General features: G+C 45.2%; 1 protein-coding gene across 1 annotated transcript in view; it reads left to right on the forward strand.

Moving 5' to 3' along the window:
- Positions 1-20719, forward strand: part of C9H1orf21 (chromosome 9 C1orf21 homolog) — a 218308-nt gene extending 197589 nt beyond the window's left edge. Inside the window, exon 6 of the mRNA XM_036912564.2 lies at positions 11466-20719. Within this exon, the coding sequence (XP_036768459.2) occupies positions 11466-11504 (39 nt within the window). The 3' untranslated portion in view covers positions 11505-20719. The remainder of the gene's footprint in view (positions 1-11465) is intronic.
- The last annotated feature ends 365 nt before the right edge of the window (positions 20720-21084 follow it).

The raw sequence follows: 21084 nt of genomic DNA on the forward strand, positions 1-21084 counted from the left end.
CTAAAGGGGACCCTGTGTAGCAAAGAATGAGACATGCCCATTTATATCAACTGGGAAGGAATTAGGAAGTGTATTATATTCTATACATTTCTTGATAATTTTATTCTGAGATAGCTTGTTCTTTGGGATCCTTATTCCTCTCTTTGAAATTCTGTTGAGTGGAGACATATTCTTTCTCCATTCCAAGAGCAAACATTCTCAGAACAGACTCTTCTAGACTGCCTTCACTTTAATCCCATTTTTCTAAATATATGCAAAAGAGGAGTACCAAAATACTCTATAAACTCATAGTCTCCAAGTCGGTAGTTGGAGGGTTTGAGATGTTTAATCATATCCTGCCTCTCATTGGGTTCTTAACAAATTGAAAAAAATAGACACAAGGAGCCAGGTGAGTATCATGGGTCAGTGTCCACCTTATTAATAAGCCTTGTAATTCCAAAATACAGAGCTTCTAATTTGGAACACATTTGCAACACCTAAAATATTAAAAGGATCTGTAGTCAGAATATATAAAGAACTATTCATACAAACCAATAAAAACCATCAATTAAATTTCTGGGTCAGTGTCTTTGAATTTCTCTTACATATGTACAAAGTTCACTATAGCATTCTATGTTCAATAGCACCAAGAAAAAAAAAAAAAGAAGTGTAAGCAACCTAAGTATCTGCCACTTGCCACTGGAGGAATGAATACATAAAATCCTCTCTATTCCTACAGTGTAATATTATGCAGCAATTAAAAGAAATGAACCAGACATATAGATAGCCACAATTATAGATCTCAAATCATACTATTAAGTGAATAGAAGAATATGCATAATGCCTGAAATTGTATGGTACCATACAAATTTAAAAATACAAAACATCATGCATTCATTATTCATAGGTGGACATTCAACACATTTATTAAGCACCAGCTGTATATCAGGCACTAATAAAGAGACACACATAACGCGGGCACACACCCCTACACCCACATGTGCAAGCACATATTAGTATGTTATGGTTTTATATGATGTATTTATAAACGGCTTGTATTTATGTGTTATATACTTAAACATTCACACACACATTATAGTTCATTTTCTATAGTAGGAATATGATATGAATGTTAAGTATTCCAGATGAGCTGGAAGGACACTTAACCAACCCCTGACCATCATTGCACCTGGGGGTGGGACAGGGGAACGGGACCGGGGTGGTGGTTTCATTTCTTAGAAGAGAGGATGGCGGCAAGAAGCAAATGTTACAAAATATTACTAGTTCTTGTATGTGAATGTTGGAAGCATAGTGTTTGTGACATTCTTTATAGTTTTCTATATTTTTTAAGTTTCTCCAAATAAAAACAAGTCTATGAAAACAGGAAGGTGTTTATGACAAAACTATCCAGCAGTCACTGGTCTTGCCCACATCTTCCACTGCATCCCTGCACTTGCAGTTGGGTGGAAGAAAACCTTCACGAAGCTCTAACACCCCAGCACTGACCGTGCTCCAAGTCACCTGAAACGCGCCTGCTTGAGATCTCATTTGAAATCACTCCTGTTTCCGAGACGCCGAGGCCATGCCACAGGTGCAGTTGGCCTTGATGCATGCTGTTCTGTTGGCCCATCTGCCAGATGTGAGGTAACCCTTCATTTGATCACAGCCTCAAACCCCACCAGGCTAAGCAGTCCCCCAGGAACCCAGTCAGTTCTGCCTGCCCCAGCCTCTCATGTCCTCTGGGCCTCGCTCAGGTGTCGTCCTCCCCAGGTGCCTGTTTCCAGGAACTGTGTTAGATTCTTCAGGCCAGTGGACATCTCAGGATCCATGAAGTCTCATGGACCCTGCTTTTCTCCCTCTTCTGGAAGCTTGGCCACCTTAGCCACGGCTCAGAAGAGGAAGGAAGCCGAACAGACCCTGGGCTCAGGACACACTCCTCGCTGCCCTCTGGCTGGTTCACCGCCCTCTGCCTTCTGCGGGCAGGGGCCTCCCATCAGTAGCTGTGGTCCTTACTGGCCCAACGCATATGTTCTGAAAAGCATATCCTGTTCTGAAAGCAAAGAGAAGGTGAGCACTGAGATCCGGCAGGCAGGGTCGCCCTTCTCTGTATAGAGAGAGGAGGGAAAACACCTTTTCACACTCTCCTCTCTGGGTGGCTGGCCTGTGGAGCAGTCAGAGGGCCAAACCTGACATCCCCTCTCCACCTGTGGTGGGGTGGGTCAGTCGCCATGCCCAGGCCCTCAGCAGTGGGCGGGGACGGGATGGGGAGGGCCTGCCGGGTTCTCAAATCCAGCAAGAAGAACTGACTCCCATCTGACTCCTTCTGACTGTTCTGAGTTAAAACCTCTAAGGAAAGGAAGTGTGAGCTTTGAGCTTAGTTTCTCCCAAACCTCCAACCGTGTTCAATATAAATTCTCGGGTAGAAGCAATTAGTCAAGAACAAAGAGCTCTGAAGAGTTTGTCTGAAAGGATATCCTTGTTAAAAGGCACAGGGATTGAAATCGCAGACTTGCTGAGGCCTTGTCCTAAAGGCAGTGAACCCTAGAGGAGACGCAGAAGCTCCAGGCTACCCAGGGGGTTGTCCTGTCTTGGAGGGAGGAGGGTGACGTCTGAATCTTAACACCTGAGAACAGGCTCATTAAGACATCCCTTTGAATTAGGTCCATCAATGGCCTGGAATCTTCCACAACGAATGGCACAAAAATGTATGATACAACTATTATCATTATAAGGAATCAGTTATAATAGGGAAAAATTTTATAAGATAACATTAAGAAAAGCAAAATTACAAAAATTGTGTATCAAAGGATTGAAACTGTAAAAATAACATACATATGGACAGAGATTTAAATGGAACTTGAAAACTCTGATGTATTAGCTGGGGTTATAGGAAAATTTTTTTATTTAATTTTGATTTTGATGGATGGTTTTCTCGTTTGTAAAATAAGAGCAATTTTATAAAATGAAATTTGGAGCAGAACTCTGGCCCTGTCGTGAGAGAAATTTCTCTCCAGATGGAAATTACCTCTGCTACTGAAGCTCTTAGGAAGAGGGCCAAACCCTTGATAGTATTAGCCTCTGACCCACTCACGGCAATTCTATTTTCAGCAACAGAGGAAAGGCAAACTACAGCCTGTGGGCAAATCCAGCCAACCAGGGGAGAATGGTTTTTACATGTTTAAATGGTTGGGGAAAACCAAACAGAGTAATATTTTCTGACATGTGAAAAATTTTGTAAAATTCCAATTTCAGTGTCCACAAATAAAGTTTTATTGGAACACCCATATTCATTCTACTTTTCTCTGTGACTACTTTCAGGCTTCCAACAGCAAGAGTTGAATAGCAACAGAGGCCATATAGAATGCAAAGCCTAATAAAATATTTGCTGTTTGTCCCTTCACAGAGAAAGTTGCCGGCCCCTGCTCTAGAATATCAGCTCAGTGTGACCTTATGCTCACTCCTGCTGGCCTTCTCAAGGGGCAGGAGGTCACTGATGTCATCTGGTACTAACGTCAGGTAGCTTGAGAAGTATGCCCTAAGCCTTCCAAAATACCCCCCTTCTTGTCAGTAGAATTTGGATTTGGGTATATAAACACTTTGTGGGTGGTTTAAAGCCCTTTGGTTAATACTTAATTTTCTCTGAGAAGTAAAAAGCCCAGTGCCCTGGGATTGTTGTTAATGCTGTTGTTTTCGTGGTGATCATTCCTATATATAGTCAGAGAAACAGCCAGAGACTGTCACACTCCTACTGCTTATAACAAACGAGACCTTTTTCTAACTGAAATAATAACATGTGCTTCTAATTAGAATGAAGCTCATTAGAAACGGAGATGGCCATTAATGCCGCGATTGATTTTTCTAATGAACTAAGCGGGGGGGAGGAGGCTTTAACGGCACAGCTAATTATTTTTGCTTTTCTTCAGCATTTCCTCAAACTGTTGTAAATTGTTGTTGGGCTGTAAATGAACACGCTGCTGGAATGCTCCCTGACTGAAGTGGCTCTGACGCTTCCAGCCCTGAGGAAGGGGTGCAGGGCGCCTGTTTCTGGCCCACAGCCCCACAGGGGGAGGATTAAACGGCAGCCCCTGGGGGTGCCCTTCATTCCACTTTTCCAGTCTTTTCCTGCCTCCTCCCTACCATGTTTGTTCTGTATTCTAGCTTGTCATTCACAGATGCTTAGGCCAATAAATTCAGCTCTCCTGCCCCTGTATTCCTGGTTCAGGGACAGAGCTTCAGTGTCCAGGTTCTCAGAGAAAATTAGATCTGAGGTCTCCTCTGGATGGGGATACATGGAGGAGAAAGTTGGGGAAAAAAGGTATTATGTGGGCTGAGAAGGGAGATGGCTCATTAAATTTCTGCACCAAAATACAATTTGGGGCAATTGTGTTTCATCAATAAAAGATGTTCTTTGGTGCCCAGAAAGCCTGTCAGCCCCACAGTGCAGGGCAGAAGGCTATCAAAATGGCATGACTAAGTCAAGAAGGTAAGACTCAGAAAGAAAAAAGAAGAAGATGAATTGTGGACAGGAAGCAGACAGGAGGTGAGAGAATCAAAGTAATGCACAGGCCAGAAACTATCAAGAGAGGTAAAGGAGAAAAGGTTAATTCTTCAGTCAGTCAGTCAGTCAATCAACAAACAAGAGCCTGCTTTATGACCAATATAACTACTCAAACTTCCAGGCAGAAAAAAGCTTCATCAAGACAAACTTCTATAATGAACCTTTATTACAAACCTTCATGTTTGCTTTCTCCAAAACTGAGAATCTTCACTTAAGTGTTTAGTTACCTGCCACCACTGCAGTGCCGTGAAGTTCTCTAATCAGAACAGCATGATAACAGAAGACTGAGTTAAGAGGCCTGACTGGTGATTATGGAGGGAGAACTGGATGTGATTCCCTTTGTGGTCCACCTAGGTATTATCTATATAAATAAAAGTGATGAATAATCAACAGTGGGATTCTGATGCCAACTTTTATTTCCCCTCCTTGCGGTCCTGCTGTGCCTCTCCTAAGTTCCAGGCTGTTCTTACAACCAGGCTGTACCCCAGTCTCTGCTGACCCATTTGTTCAAAAAGAATTTCTTATCAGTTGTATTGTTAAAAGAGGGCTGCTCTTTCCAGTGTGATCTGCAAAATGTCGACAACTTGCTTCACTTAATAAAGTCCCAGGACACTTCCCATAGAACATCTCTCAACAGCCCCCATCCCTTCTCTCTCTCTCTCTCTCTCTCACACACACACACACACACACACACAGCCCAGCCTCCCTCCAAACACCTGTGAGTACTCATAACCACTGTGATATGGGCCACACAAGGTATGAAAAAAGACAAGGATGAATAAGAGACCTGTCCTAGGCCCTGGAGTGAGAGAGAGAGGCAAACATTTTGGGTAAAATTACCACAACACATGGTGGTGGGACGGAAGGAGCACTGAGACGGGAAGAGTCCTCTTCAGAGCAAGAGGGAGATACTTCACTGGAAGATAATGATGTTGGGACCAGATGATAAAGACTAAGTAGCCACATCGAGAAGGCTGGGGAGGAGGTAAAAGAGGAGAGAACAAAATGGGTGTGACCGCACAGTGGTGTACAAGAGGGACCTGCGGGCACACGCAGGTGACCGGTCCTGTTGTTTGTTTGCTTGGCAGCCAGGAGTGCACAAACCAGACCTAGGAACCATTTTTACTTTGAGATATTTGATTGAAATGTTTTTCATGGCTAAGAAAAGTGCTACAGTGGAAATATTTGTATCTATTTACACTCTTAACAACTTTATGCGAGTATAATTTACATGCCATAAAGTTTCCTCACTTCGTATGTACGATTTAGTGATTTTTTTATATGTACAATTTAGTAAACTTTCAGTAAATTTACCAAATTGTGCAGGCATCACCATATTTCAGTCCCAGAACATTTCCATCACCTAAGATGCCTCCTGCCTGCTCATAGGCAATCCCCATTCCCACCTGTACTCCCAGGGAACCAATGCATGTACTTTTTAAAAACATATATTTGGAGGTTTATCTCTGCTACAGATTTCTGATTGCTGTAGTAAAGGGCATGAACAGTGTTTTGATTCATAATGCACATTACCAAATTACTTTTCAAAGCAGCCATACCGTTTTACCTGGCTGCCAGCAATATATGAAACTTGCATTTCATTGTACACTTTCAGAATTGGGTATTGCTGTCTTTAAGTAATATCTAATTATTTTAATTTTATTTTGGGGACTCAAGCAGACCATTGAATGACTTTCCACCTTGTGCGTTTTCCTCTTACTGAGATCCTCTTACTGTTCATTTTTTTACTGGTATGAGCTTCTTGTATAACATGATTTATACCATCGTTTGCTGCAGGTATTTTTCACATGATGAGGTTTGCCTTTTTATTTTGTCCTGTTATCTTTTTGACACACACGGGTTCATTTTCACATGATCAAACATGTTCATATTTTTGTTTTCCTTCGTGATCCTTTTCTACTCTCTCCAGAGCTTCCTCAGAAGTTCAGTTGTATTATTAAGATATAACACATTGGATTTCTTGGAATCTGTTGCTTCGGGTGATTTCCTTTGTCAGACGCATAATTCTTAGATACTTAGACTGTATTTCTGGGATATCTTATTCCTTGCTGGTGATTTTTTTAATGGGTCCAATTTTAAAAAGTATGTGGAAAAGCCTACACACTGCAAGGGAGGGAGACCAGCTGGGAACCACATCAGTCACAGGTAATAAGACTGAGAGATGCTGTTGCTCTGGGAAGACCTATCTCTTGGCCCAAAGGCCCAGACTGAGCCATTCTGTGGGAGTTGCAGAGAGGCAGGATTTGGGCTTAACTGTTAAACAGGTAACACACCCAGCTTGGGAAAGGAACTGCCATGTTCCCGCTGAAAAAGAAGGCTTCCTATCTGGAATGTGGTGGATGGAGGCCTGTCCCCCATTAGACACAAGGTTGGAGAGGAAGACCGCGAGGTCCCCTTTCAACTCCAACGTTCCAGAACTCTCTAGGTATTTTTCATTCTTTCATTTTTTTCAACAAATATTAATTGAACATCTAACAAGTTGCCGATGCTGGTCTAAGTCCTGGGTTTGCAGCGGTGCGTAAAACAGTTTGCGCCCACTTGATGCTTCTATTCAAAAGGAAAGATAGTCCATAAAGAAGTGAATTAATATATTAATAATGCCTGGCAATGGTAAGTAATACAAATAAAAACGAAGCAGATTAAGAGGTGCTCTTGTATGTATGGTGTTTGGAGAAGACAATGAGGGGACATTTGATCAGAGGTCTAGCAGATGAGAATAATGGACAGGCATGAGGGCTGGACATGGGAAGACCAGCCAGGTAGGAGGAGGAAGGACAAGCCTCCAGGCCTGGGTGCCTGGCCTATTTGAGGACCTGAATGTAACCGATTGGCCCAGCTATGGGCCCAAGTTCTTACCTAGGCAGTGTATTGACTGCTAGATCTATCGATCTCACTTTTCACTGTCATCGTAAGAGCTATCATTTATTAAGACCTACCATGTGCCAGTCGTTGCTAAACACATTATGTGTATTACTTCTAATTCCCTCAACCACACTGCAAATTACGTCTTATCATCCCCATTTTACAGATGGCAAAACTGGGACTCACTGCTTCCTTTCAGTCATTTCATCTAGTTCTAATCTACCCCAAGGGGCAAATACTTAGTTCACAGCTGACTGTTACATGCTTGAAGTGTATGTATTAGGCCAAATACACACACATCTACAGAAATATACTGAAGACTTCCACGATGAGATCACATCTGAAATGGGATGGCCACCCCAAACTATTTATTTATTTAAACTTAAGGAGAAAAATTACTGTAGGCCTTTTGGAGGAATAAAATTAGGACAATGTCCTTCCTTTTCTAATCAACATTTCTAATTTCAACAAACAAAGGAGCCTTACCCTTACCTCAGAAATGTGTGTTCTGATTGGATTTAAACTTCTTAAGTTTCCTAGAAAATTACTTAAGACAACTGAAGAGGACCCGGAAACCTAAACAGGGTCGGGGCATGGCCAGGGACATTTTCTTAGGCAAAAAGCTCCTTGAGATTTTTTGAGTCTGCACCAAAATGCCCTGTGGTTCTTTAAACAACCCCTCCTTGTCAGCATCATTGCGAGTTTCTGTTCTTCCAGCTCGCGGAGGCCTTGTAAGGCATCTTGTTCTCTGTAGCTTTCAGTGTTGTCCTTTGCACAAAGGTGGAATTGTGTCTACCAGCCCCCCAAGTCTGACTGTGTAAAGCATCTTTACAAAGCCTTCCGTTCTGTAGTCCCTCTAAGGGGAAAGGGCACGCTTCAGCTCAGAGAACTGCTGTGAGTCTCCCCAGCCAGCTCACTCCTGCTTCCTGCCTTCTGACAGCTGTGGTTTTCAGGTTCTTTTTAGCACAGTTCTCTAAAAATGTGAATGAGACATGAAGTCATGTTGTAGAAGGCGTTGCCCAGTGGGGCTGTGGGCAGGTGGGGCCCCTCCAGAAAAAATTCTCCCAGGCTCCCTTTTCTCGAAATGGCACTGGCCACATGGGAGTGCTTACTCTCCTTGTTTTTTAATTTCAACTTTTCTCGTCATATTTGGTTCTCAGACTTGATAATAGCAAGTGATAATAACAAAAATGAAACCGATTTGAATTTGAATTTAGTTATGAACTCACTACCTTCGCAACGGAATAGTCAGGGGTTAGCCCTGTGGTCCTGGGCTACTCCAAGGTCTCCTTACAAGTAACAGAGTCCCACTCCTGCCCTGCAGGCTTGGTGTGAACAGTCAATGGCATGAGGTCTGCACAGCAACTAGCGCAGTTGTCTTCATCCTTCTCACAGTAATATAGTCATTTCAGAGGAGCAAATACTTGGGAAATGAACGTCACAGTCTGGGTTTACCCAGAGGGTTTGCACAGATTTGGACCTGCAAAAGGGGGTGCTTCCTTGTCATAACAGGAAATTTGAGGGACTGAAATGCTCCTTAAGCTGCCTAATCCAGCAGCTCATTTCCAGATCTGGAGACACTGCTTTATCCGTGAGCACACGAGTGTCTGTACGTGTACATCTGTCTGTCTGCCGTGGCATCCAAGTTCCTCCTTGTGGATGTGGTGCCCTCTAAACCCCACATGGACTAGCTAAGACTTTGCTTTGATTGGAGGCCTCATTTAGATGCAAAAAGGGAAGGGACTTGGGTGTCTGCCATAGAAGTTTTATCCAAGAACACAGGGCTCTGAACTGTCTGGAGAGCAGGGCTGAGGTGGGAGGAAGGGCTGCCTGACACCTGTCAGACCACAGTCCTCACCTGACTGCCAGAAGGAAGGAGGTCCCTACTCCTCTGCCAGGGGACTGAACAAACAGGGGGTTTGTGATAACAGTGATTACAATAATAGCAGTAATGTAGTAATAGTTGCAGCTGACATTTATTGACTACCTGCCAGACACTGAATTTTTCCCATTTAATCCTGATAACCACCCTGAGCAGAGACCATGATTATCCCCAGGAAACCAAATCCGGGTAATTTGCCCACTGTCACACAACAGTGTGCAGGCCCATGTATACACTGGAAATGTCCTCTTTCCTGGCCTCAGAAAACCTCCATGAGAACTCCATAGCTGTGCCTCCTTCCAGCCAAACACCCAGGGGCCGTTTGCGAGTCTGCTCTGTGAGCCTCCTGCTCTGAGGATATGTGAGAGCGTCACTGGATATGTCTGTAGCATTGTGTGGATATGTTTGGATGTGCCCTGTTTCCCACCTTGGAGAATAAACTCTCAATGGTCAGGGTCCATGAGCTCTCTACCATGTGACTCCGAGAGTGTCACCTGAGTGGTCCGGGCTAAAGTGAAGGATGGCATCTGCTTGCATAGTGTCACTGAGGAGGCTATTGATATGGTGACTGCTGGGTGCATGCTTTTCTTCTCAGCAAGACTGTTTACCGAGTTTCTCTGCCCAGGAGACACTTTATGCAGCAAGTAAAACAAGCCCGGAGATGACACTGGGCTCCGACACTCTGCAAGTAGCAGGGGTGAGACTTGGCAGAGAAGGAGACCAAAGCATGCTAATTAGTGAATCACATTCAAAGAGAAAAGCCATCTGGGCCATTGGATGTGGGAACAGGTACCCCCTCACCCTGCCACTGGCCCTGAAGACTTCACTGTGTAGCAGTATTTATTTATCATGCACACATACATGTACGACATGTATGAAATTATGTGCCAGGTACTATTTAATCACTTTTCTATTAACTCATTTAATCTTCAGCAACCATGTGAGCTAGGTTCTGTTGTTATCTTCATTTTACAGGTGGGGAAACTGAGACACAGAGACATACATAACTTGATCCAGATCCGAAAGCTAGTAAATCACAGAGCCAGGATGACCTCCCAGGCCAGATGGTATAATAATTCATTATGATGATGCCTAAACATTAGGAGAATGCAAAATATTTCCAGCACACAGATATTATAACAAGGAAACATGTAACACATTTGAGAAATACTTTTCTGCAAAATTATTTTCTTCAAGTTTTACATACTCTAGGAATAAGTTCTAGTTTTTCTAAAAGTTCTGTTTTTAAGGGAATTTCCTCCCCAAAAAAGTTGAAGCATGTAGCATGATTTAAAAAGAAAAAGGTCAGCAATGCAAATAGTACTCATATGTGATTTTTGACAAAGCCCTTATCTGTGACATTGTGACACAGATATTTTTGTTCCTGTGCTAGTCTGTGAGCAAATAAAGACCAAGAAGCCATGTGCTTTGATCCAGACAACCCAGCTAGGTCAGATGTGGAGCTTCAATCCCAGTCCTAACCGTATCTTCCTAGAGTATATAACCTGCTGGACAGAGACTAAAAGGTGTCCCAAAGTAACAATTGTATGCTGTCCTTGTTAGCGAATACAGCAAAAGCATTTTTGCCCTTCTTGTGCATCCCACACATACTCAACATAGCCCTAGATATGTTATACATATTCAGTGAATCCCTGTTTGATTTTTTTTATCTGTATTTTAATTTAGGGTGGATTAAAACTAAGACATCCCTGGCTTATACCACTCCCACCCTAAAATTGTAAGTCCTGGGCGTGGAGATGGGGCTATGGAATGTGAGCCATTCTGGAGGCAGCTCAAAAAACTTGTTCATTGTTCATTTCAGTTCCTCTTGTTCATGAGAAATTGGTCTCTGGAGTGGATCGTCCATTTGGTAATCTCTTGGTGAAAGGCTGCGTCTTGTTATGTGTGCCTAGTAAAAGTTCTCACCAATGTAATGTAAGGGTTTATTGGGGCTTGGTGAAACTCCCGTGCTTTGAGGTATGTATGTTTATGAATCACTGACACATGCTGATGACTTCTCTACCTAGTGCCCAGTAGTCACTGATAAAGCCTGGGTTCTGTTGCAAGGAGACATATACTGAGAGAAAGTTGATTGTGAGTACCTGTCTCAGGCTCTGCTTTGAATGTCTCATTCACATGCTATTCTTTTCCTTTCCCCTCAAGGGTCGAGATTACTGTTCGGAAGAAGAGGATATCACATAGCACCAATTCCACCACTCAAAGCAGGAGCTACTACTGTGTAAATAGGTTACACCCCAATTGAAATCTTTGCAAAGGTCGGTTCTCTTCAACGAACAGCACTATAGCAAAAGAAGATCGTTCCATATCGTATGCCCCATTAAATTACAGTGTTTCTTAATGAACTTGCAAAGGAATATTGCTAAAAACAAACAAAAAACTGTTATCGAACTTTCTTTGTTGCTGCTAGTTAAAACTTGTTGCAACTTTTCACTTCTCTTATGTCCAGGTATGCAGCAAAATTCTGCAGTTTCACCTTAAAGATACTGTTGGTTTTACAGATGCTCTCCAACCTATTTTCTATAAGATGAGGTAGTGGTGAACTCAGATATCAAACTTCTGTTCTAGACTGGTTCTGCTTCTAAGACAAGCATCTCCTTCCCCCTCTCCTTCCCCCCTGTCTCCCCCGAGTGGTCCAGAGCCTTGCTTCTCACTGGCAATCTTATGCTTTGGAGATGGGGTGGTTGCTATGGCAACTTGTTTCTCTACTCAGAAAAAGTAGAGAAGCTATTACTGATTAAACATGTTGTGACATGACTCCTGGAAGTGACACAGGAGCAAGCAGCAGGTTGTTTGATTTACTAGGAATTTGAATCAAGGATTAAGCTTGCGACATTGGCTTTGCTCAGATGCAGACGGAAGTGTGATCACAATCATTTTGAATCCCTCCTCCCCACTCCCCACTTTTTTTTTTCTAAGAAAATAAACATTTTACTGTTTTTATGTATCCTCGTCTTCTCCCATTCATCCAGTTCCCTGCTTCACGTTGATCCTGGGTGTGGAAGATGTACCCTCCTTTGCAATGACATGGATAATTGGCCTTAGCGGCTCCCTACCCTCCAGTTAATAACTACCACCCGTTAGCAGGGCTGTAAGTGGTCATAAGAGGCGAGGGGACATCCCACAACTTTTAGGAGGGTTCTGGACCACCCGTTATCTTTCATTTTGTTAGCAAAGAAACCATCCTACTTCCTCATTCTGTCCCTTCACAATGTTACACCAACCTCGCCACTTCCTGCTCCTCTCGCTTGCAGCCCTGATGGGACCGTGAAAAGCCTTTGCCTCCTGGGAAATGCAGGGCATTTGCACTGGTGATGACGTTTGGAGATACAAGAGCCAAAGCCCCAGTGCAGGAGTGGGGAATGTTGACTGTGGGATTGGTAGAGTTTATTTTTCCATATTATATGAAGAGAATGATCTCTTCTCAAAGACAGAAATAATATTTTTAACAAATGTTGTCGCAAGTAAATAACGATCAAAAGGAGAAAAGTAACTTTTGTATTTTTTTTAACGTGTTTGATAGCTTTGATGAGGGTTGTCTTTGCTGCTTTCGTGGGAGGGCCAGAAACCCGGGTCTGGTTTTGTCCCACAAAAACACGCAAGGAGCCCTGTGTGTTTTTCGCGCGTGGGGCTGGGATGTGAAGGGCGAGATCAGCCACACAACCCGAGGCGGGTAGTTACTATGTTCTGGGTAGTCAGGAGATCACCTGCCGCAGAAAAGAGTAAGAGGCTGAATTTGTTTTGCTGAGAAGAGGAGGTTTGACTTTGAAATCCATCCACATAATTGATGGCACCATCGATGTGCTAATGGTGAGACTCCTCACCGCCCTTTAGACCCCAAGCACAAAAGTGAGGGGAAGGCAACTCAGTCAAGCACTAGAGAAAATGAACTCAAATGTTAGCAACAAAAGCCCTCAAGTCTTTGAGCCAGCAACAGCTATTTCGGGGAACAGCTGTGGTTGTTACATAAATAGAGAGGCAGCCAAAATTTAAGGCTTTTTATCCTGCTTCAAGCAGAGAAATGCAGGGAGAGTCAAGTGGCCCAGGCTTTTAAGTTCCCTCCCTTTGTATGGTTTTGGCCAAGTGACCAAAATAGTTTCCCTGAACTGTAAACGAGCTGCTAAGCCCCACCTCAAACTTGTCCCCTGGGGACTGACTTTCTGTTCACTGTTATGTGGATGACCTTTTTCCGGGATTTCTTGTTCTTATTAAGCAAGAATGACGCAAATGCTCAACGTCTTCCATTTGCCTCCCCTCCATGGTGTCTCCCACAGGGTCGTCCCAGAAAATCACCACCTTCTTCCCGAAGACAAGCATGCGCCTATCATTTTTCTTAGAGTCACGTTTAACATGCTGTTGATACACATGTATGCAGAACCGAGTGGTTCTTGGGAACATGACTTTTGAGTGTTTCATAAAACCAGACACTGGTTCCCCTGAACAAGTTGGTGGCTTTCCCCTGGAGTTCTCTCCCCCAGGTTTAACTCTTTGATGTGCGAAAGTGATTCCATCCACAGACGCGTTTGATAACATCTAGAAAGAGATTTGAGAAATGGGATGGTTGAGCGGTTTGGCATGAAATGCTAAATTATGTTAGCAACACTCAAAATTGTTTTCCATTTGTTGGTTTTAATCATAAAATTGTCAAGTGATTTGTGTTTGTACTGTTTTTTTATGCCTTCTGAAAGGGTCTAATGCAAAAATATTTTGCGTTTTTCCCTCCTGTGTATCTGAACACTAATCAGATACAATGAAGAGAATAATCCAGAAATTAGTGCTTCTGCTGGCTGTTATCTCTGAGGACTCAGGGAGCTGGAAGGAGTGAGGGAAGGAAGTGGCCCGGGGGGTGGAAGCAGAAAAAGGATGAGAACTGAGTAGAGAGTTGATTGAATGGCTGTGTGCCCGGCGCTGTTCAAAATCCAGCTGCAAGTGGCCTGTGGGTGGGGCAGACTGTCAACAAGATTTACGGCTGCTTTCCACACGCCTGATGTGCCCTGAGTTGTGGAGCTGTAAAAGTTCAGCAGTGTGTGCACAGCTTTCTTTGGTGAGCTGAGACTCAGGATCACAGAGCACTGATTGTACCGTAATTGACTACGTGTTTGTTACTCACAGGGAACCTCAAAAGAGGCTTTTACCTCCGTGATGCCTCCCAGTCCCAGGCTGGAGGGTAGAATGGTGTTTGGTCTATTTAGGGACAAAGAAGGTATGAAGCCCAGAGAGGAGAAAACTAGGACAGTCTCAGAAACAGCAGGGGCCACCCACGGGCCTGCTGAGGGGCGGGTCTCTCCCTTCTGCAGAGCCCTGGGTCTGAGACGGCGCCTTGGTGACTTGAATGAAAGGGGGCCTGACAGAGGAGGAGACTCCATTCTTAGTGCTCTGCACAGGCGCCAGCTTCCTCCACGCTGCAAGGCGAGGGCGCACCCCCGTGTCCAGGGCCCACCCAGGTCAGAAGTGGGCATGCCTGAACCTGACAGCCCCCAGGAACAGGTCCAGAGAGGACGGTGCCCACTTTCTGGTGCCATTTGATGCCATCCCACTTTGAACTGCCACTCTTTCCTCCTCCCAGCATCACCAAGACTCCTTTATAAGGGGGCAAAGAGCAGAGTTATACCTCTCAGGAATTTTACCTCGGCGACCTATGATGCAGGCTGGGCTCTCAGTTCCAAGTCCTGCTCAGACACTGAGCAAGAATTTAATTAAGAGTGTTCCATCTCTACCGGTCATAGATAGAAACTTGGTTAAATATGTTGGTTTCACAGGAAGAAAATTTATCAAATTCTTAATCCAGGAAAATACTGACTCAGTCTTGGACTCAGGATCTGATGTGCTCTTCATGAAAAGCGAGCTTTTGGTGTTTGAGGCTCTCTCCTTCCTCCTCCTAACTCCATCACATCAAAAAAAAAAAGTATTAGATCGCACTTTGTAATTTTACATAAAATCTGTCTTCCATGCTTTTCCCCTGGAAGGCATTCTCAGAGCTTTATTTCTTTCTTTGTACCTCTCAGAAATTAAACTTTTTGTTAAGTTGCTTAAAACCCCAGTAGAAAAAGAAGGCGTGATTGGAGAGAGGGAACATGTACTTAAGGGCATAATGAAAAGGTGACGTGAAGCAGGAACTCTGGCTTCTCGATGTCCCGGTGGACCCCCGGACCCCCACGCGTCTCTGTAAAGCCGGGTGAGGCAGTTGGCTTTCACACTGCACATGTCCCCATAATAAACCTCTGGAATTTCACAAGTGAGGTCTACGAGTTGCCTTTTGCCAATGAATGAACGTGTATTAACAAGGGGAAAAAAATGTCCTTGGCTTCAGTCACCTTTTTGTATGTCTCTGGAAAGGGGTCAACAAGGTATGGTGGAAAATGAGGGTTGTGAGTGAATATATTTCTTTCATGACAACCCTTAGGGCTCTCTAGCAAGGCCATGTTTTTCAGCAGACTCTTGTACCTTCTCTGGGATCAAATGTGATCTTGGGGGAAGAGGAAAGGGATGTAATATTGATGATCTATACTCAGTCTGCGCAGATACTGTGCTAGGCATTTTATAATTGTCTTGTGTAATCCTCAGGGAAATCCTGTGGAGTCGCTCCACTACCCCATGCACTAAGTAGTGTATCTTGCATAGAATGCATCTTTCCAACAGACTGACCATGGTGAAGGAAGGAAAGATGTCATTCAAGTATGTTCCAAATTTGTTTATTATTACTATGCCAAATTTGTTTATTATTACTATTTGCAACACTGTGAAAACAACCCCGTAGGGGCATCTGCTTGCTGGAATCTCTCTTTGGCTCATCACCAGCCCAGTTTCCCCATGGGGAGTGTTTTCCTTGGCCTTCCCTTAGCTGGTGAGCTGCACACAAACCAGGAGAGGCTGCTGGCTAACAGGACTTGAGTGTCTGGAAGGAAAAGACTTGGAGAATTTAAGCATGTATCTCTCCCCCAGAGTTCTTTCAGCATCAGAAAAGGAGCCTGGTAGTTCTTCAGTTAGTTACTATGAGTGCTCTGATTTCTTCTTAGGCTCATTGCGTTGCAGGCTGCCTCCTTGTAAGGTGACCTTAATCTTGCAAAACCTAACCTTGCAGAGAAGGTTGGGAGGATCTGACTTGAAATCCTTTCTTAGGAAGTAGGGTGTGATGCCTTTTGTGATCTTTGAGCTGGAGGTCTATATTCCTAGGTTAGTTTAAGAACCAAAGCTAGATGTGAATCTCTTTTGAGACCTTAAATGTTTTAGAGAGTCAGGTGGTGACTTGAATAGTCATGTAAATAATGTGTTCCAAGGTCAGAAGAGCCCAAGAATTCCCTAGCGTTCCTCTCCTCGCTTCAGAAGGAACATTCTGTGAAGAAGATGACTCATGTCTCCATAGCAACTGGTAGAGGTGCTGCCTAGAGGGACCCACCCCCACCCCCACTTATTAGGCTTGAAAGAATCAGAATAGTTTCCTTGTGTAGAGAGGGTGCTGTGTCCAGTGAAAACTACCCCAAGATCCTGCCTTTTTCTAACCTGGAATCTATCAAATTCCTTCAAGATAATGTGGAAGTGACTCTTGTCTCTTGGAAGCCAAAAGAATTGCTTTAATTCAGCAAGATTCACCCCAATCCAGTGACTCCATTCTAATACTGCCTTCCCTCTCTCCCCAGAATTCTCCCTTCTTCCCTTTCCAGGGATTATTTTTTAGCCCAAGGCTTTGAACTTGAGTAAGACTTAGAGGCAGTAAAAAGAACACCATAAACTCAGCCAGAGATTCCTTGGGGTCTGTAGGGTTGAAAATAGCTCTAGAACCCTGGGGCTCATGAGGCCTAGACTCAGAAGGAATCAAGAGACCCTCATTTCCTGGCATTTCAGTCCAGACCTTTAGGGGCTGGCTGTTCTCTCTTGACAGTCAAGTGAGCGAGGGAAGTTTCTCAGTAGATTTCAAGCCAGCTTTTCCATTCAAAGCAAGATGCAAATTCGTTTTTAAAAATCTGTATCTATTTTCCTGGAGCAGAACCCAGCAGCTGCCTTATTAGAACTCTGAATTTGAATTAACACACACACATACAGAAGACACAAGAGAAAGAAAATACAACAATATAGTCACTGAAATACTTCAAGAAGGAGCTGTGTTTTGCTCTTTGTAATCTCTAAGATAACACTAGGCAAGTATTAGTGTAGCTATAATAATACCAAGCCAGGAAAAGCTAGTGATCACTCTGGGGGAAGTTTGAACAGGAGGATGGAGATCTGGTGGTGGTCTCTCCTCATGCCCCCTGTTCCAGGATGCTCTGCCACTCGCATGTGTGACTCGGCTGAGCCTCTGGCCTGGATACTGTGGCTGGCACCCTTTCCCATCCCCAGGTGCATAAAGGACACATCCCTTAGGATGCATGCCAGGTGCAGCCACATACACCCACGGGGTTTCTCACACACTCTCCCACTCATCCAACGTGGCCTTTCCTGTGGCATTTCAGCAGCTCCACTAAGATGCTCTGACACTGGTGTGGATTTGGGGTCCTTGCATCTAGGTTGTCCCAGACAACAGCATTTTTTAATTTGCCTTCCCCAGTGTCAAGGACTCATTCATTCAATAGATTATTTATAGAGAATCTCCTATACTCCAGGCACTGAGCTGATGGCCAGCAATCACAGCTGAACCAAACACAGCTCCCGCCCTGCAGGAGCCTACTGGGCGTCGGAGAGACTGAGTGGGAGGTGGGCCTGTAGCAGTATTGGGTGCTGTGGTGCCCAGCTTTGGGAATAGGGCGCTTCCTGGAAAAGGTGACATCAAAGCCAAGGTTTGTCAGAGGATGGACAGAGAGCATTGCAGAGGGCCTCCAGGCCGAGGGGGGAGCATGGGCCTCAGCCCAAAGGAGGGACAGTGTGCCGGTCGGAGGCTGCCTCCACCAGCGGAGCCGAGGAGGGAGGAGTGGAGAAGGGGCGGGCCAGGCAATCAGCTGGCTGTGCCAGGGGGCCTGGGCTTTGCTGTGGATTCGGGGCCCCTAAGGAAGGGCACAGTTCCCTGCCGAGGCCTCCCTGAGAGGTAAGTGTGGTCAGCCTCGGGGCCTGGGCTGCCCTCCTCGCTGTGGGGCGCAGGGTTGCTCGATGAGATGATTTGTTCCCACGTTCCCCCGCCCCTGCCCCATGCCAGCCCCTCTTGCCAAAACCTGTTTGAATTCTAGTGCTTAGACTTGGCCTGGATATAGTTTAGAGGCACACAGGGGACAGCTCTGGGTCATCCTGACCTATCTGTAGAGCCACAAAAGCCTAAAAAGCCCTCTTGGGGGCAGGCTGGCCTGGGCCCCGAGGTGAGGGTGCGCCCCAAGGGGGATCCAGGAAGCAGCAGCGGGCTTCCCGGCCTCCGTGTGGTGCCTGCATCCGCCCTGTCATGGGCCGCAGGCCGCGCACAGCTGTTCCCTGCGTTCGGTCATGCCTGGTGGCCGGGCCTCCGCCGTGTCTAAGGTGCACACCCGAGTCCTGCCAAACAAAGGGGGTGGTTAACACACACCCGCACATGAGAAATACCTATGAGTCTAGGCAGTGGCCATAGACCCTGGGGGACGGGGGCATCGCCAGCGCTCGGATCTCTGCGCTCTTTGGGGGTGAGGCAGGAAGGCTCAGAGACAGGCAGGATCTCTCTGTGGAGACAACTCCCAGTGCCTTTTAGGTTTCCCAAAGAACCCAGAACCTTCCAAAATCCCTAGAACCTTCAGAGCATTGGGATTATTTTCCTCCACCCCAGGCCCCAGACAAATAATTAGAAACTTCATAAAGGGAAGGAAGAAAGTGAGATGAACCAAAATACGAGCTGTGAGGCAGCACGGTTTCTAGAAACTCAAAGGCCCAAACAAGTGATGTAATTGCCCTGAGAGGTTGGAGGAATTTGGGGCTGAAGGCAGTTTTTCCTAGCTGAGTGTCTTGGGGATCCCCAGATATCCTTGGGACTGACCTCTTTTGCAAGACCTGCCCCGCTAGGTGCAGCCTGGCGTATTCCAACAGCAGCACCAGCCTCCAGACCATTGGAAAGATTTTAGCTCAATTGAACACTCACTCTTTTCCCAGATGCTCCCACTGGCTCTTTGCTGAGGCATTTCTAGTTCTGAGTCCTGTGATGGTTGCTCAAATGTCCCATGTTCTAAGCGGTTTGATTAGAATTTGGCCTGTGCTGGATGCTGGCAGTGCATTTGACCTTGATGCTGGAAACTGGCAGAGCATTTAACCTCACACACACACACACTTTAAAACTAAGGCCTGGGAAGGTCCCCTTGTGGGCACAGGGAGTCATGGAATACGGTCAGGTTTGCCTTAGGGCACCCTCCCCTTTGTCTGCGCTGGTCCCATTCCCACTTCATCACCAGGAAAAGATCAAAATTCCTCCCTACCAGCTGTCAGTGATTGTGTATTTGCTCTTCCCAAGGGCATTTGTGTTTTGTTTAGGAATAAGACCTTACAGTCACAGGACATCTAGCAGCAGGAGAGGAGGCATCAGCCCTCAGTCAGGTCTGAGGTAACTCAGGGCTTTGCTCTTCTGCGGGTCTGCAGACGCTTCCTCAGGCAGGTGTGGGCGGCCAGCAGGGTGGCCTCCCCGGGGCTGCACCCACACATGAATTCTGTAAAGCAGTGGGACCCTGTCCGTCGCAACCACACATGCCTAACAGCAAACTCTTTGTGAGCTGCAACCCCTCTGTTTGTCTGTTAATTAATTTGAAGTGTATATTCGTAGACTCCTGTACTATTAGGCACATTTTTATAAAAAATACACAACATAGGAATTTTAAAAGAAGAAGATACAAATATTATACACAGAGGTTCTCCCTGAACTCCTGAGGGGGACCTTGAATACCCCCTGGTGTGTGTGCACCCAATTTAGACACCACTGTTTTAAGAGCAAATTAGCACACCCTGATGGTGTCCAGCCCCACCTCTGTGCTGACCCTTGGCCTGTGGAATAAGGTCTTAAGGCAAAATCCCTAGGAGCTTCTAGTCTGGGAGACAGGGCAAGCAAACTCTCAAAAACAAATTTAAATATTCAAAACCCCCGTTGGACAGGAGAGCTGCCCCCCAGGTGGTAGTGGCTCCAGGTGCTAAGGGAAGATCAGGCACCTGTACAGACCTGCGGGGCTGTTCCTCTTTCCTCCGTGGATCTCTGGGCAAGGGCATCTGGCAATATCCCCAGCTGTCTCACGACTGGAATTCTTTGAACCCTCACAGAGCTTCAGCAGCGCTGTTCCCCACATCACCCGTGGGGCCACGTCGCTTGAGTATGTTTGATTTGGCCACCAAGATGTAATGATGATTCTGTTCCATTTTGGAAAGAGTCTGAGAGAGTGTACAGGTCTAATTATATATACATATTTATACATGTGTATTTTTGTTTATTGTTACATTTTGACATTGGACTTTCTATTAAAAAATTTTTAACAGTTGACCTGGCTTGATTCTTTTGTATGCCTTTCTTCTTTCCTGGGTCCCAGCAAGGGGGCCACCCCAGATGTCTGCAAAGATGTGTGTCCTCCTCGCCTCCCCACTCTTCTCTCTTCTTCCCTATTCTCTCTCTTCTCCTTCCCATGCTTTTAAGTTCTTGTGTTTTTACAGACACATAATGCATCCAGCACCCATTTGGAAAGCCCTCAACCTTGTTCCCTCCTAGTTCCAGAGAGCCCACTCGGTCCCATCAGCTTCTGCAAATTTGGATTTGATGAAATGGCAAGAATGACCATGAGAAAAAATGGTGCCGTGAGGCTTTTAAATCCCTTGAGCATCCCCCTCCCACTATGTGTGCAAGTCCTGG

This window comes from Manis pentadactyla, chromosome 9, assembly GCF_030020395.1.
Source record: "Manis pentadactyla isolate mManPen7 chromosome 9, mManPen7.hap1, whole genome shotgun sequence".
NCBI classification, from domain to species: domain Eukaryota; kingdom Metazoa; phylum Chordata; class Mammalia; order Pholidota; family Manidae; genus Manis; species Manis pentadactyla.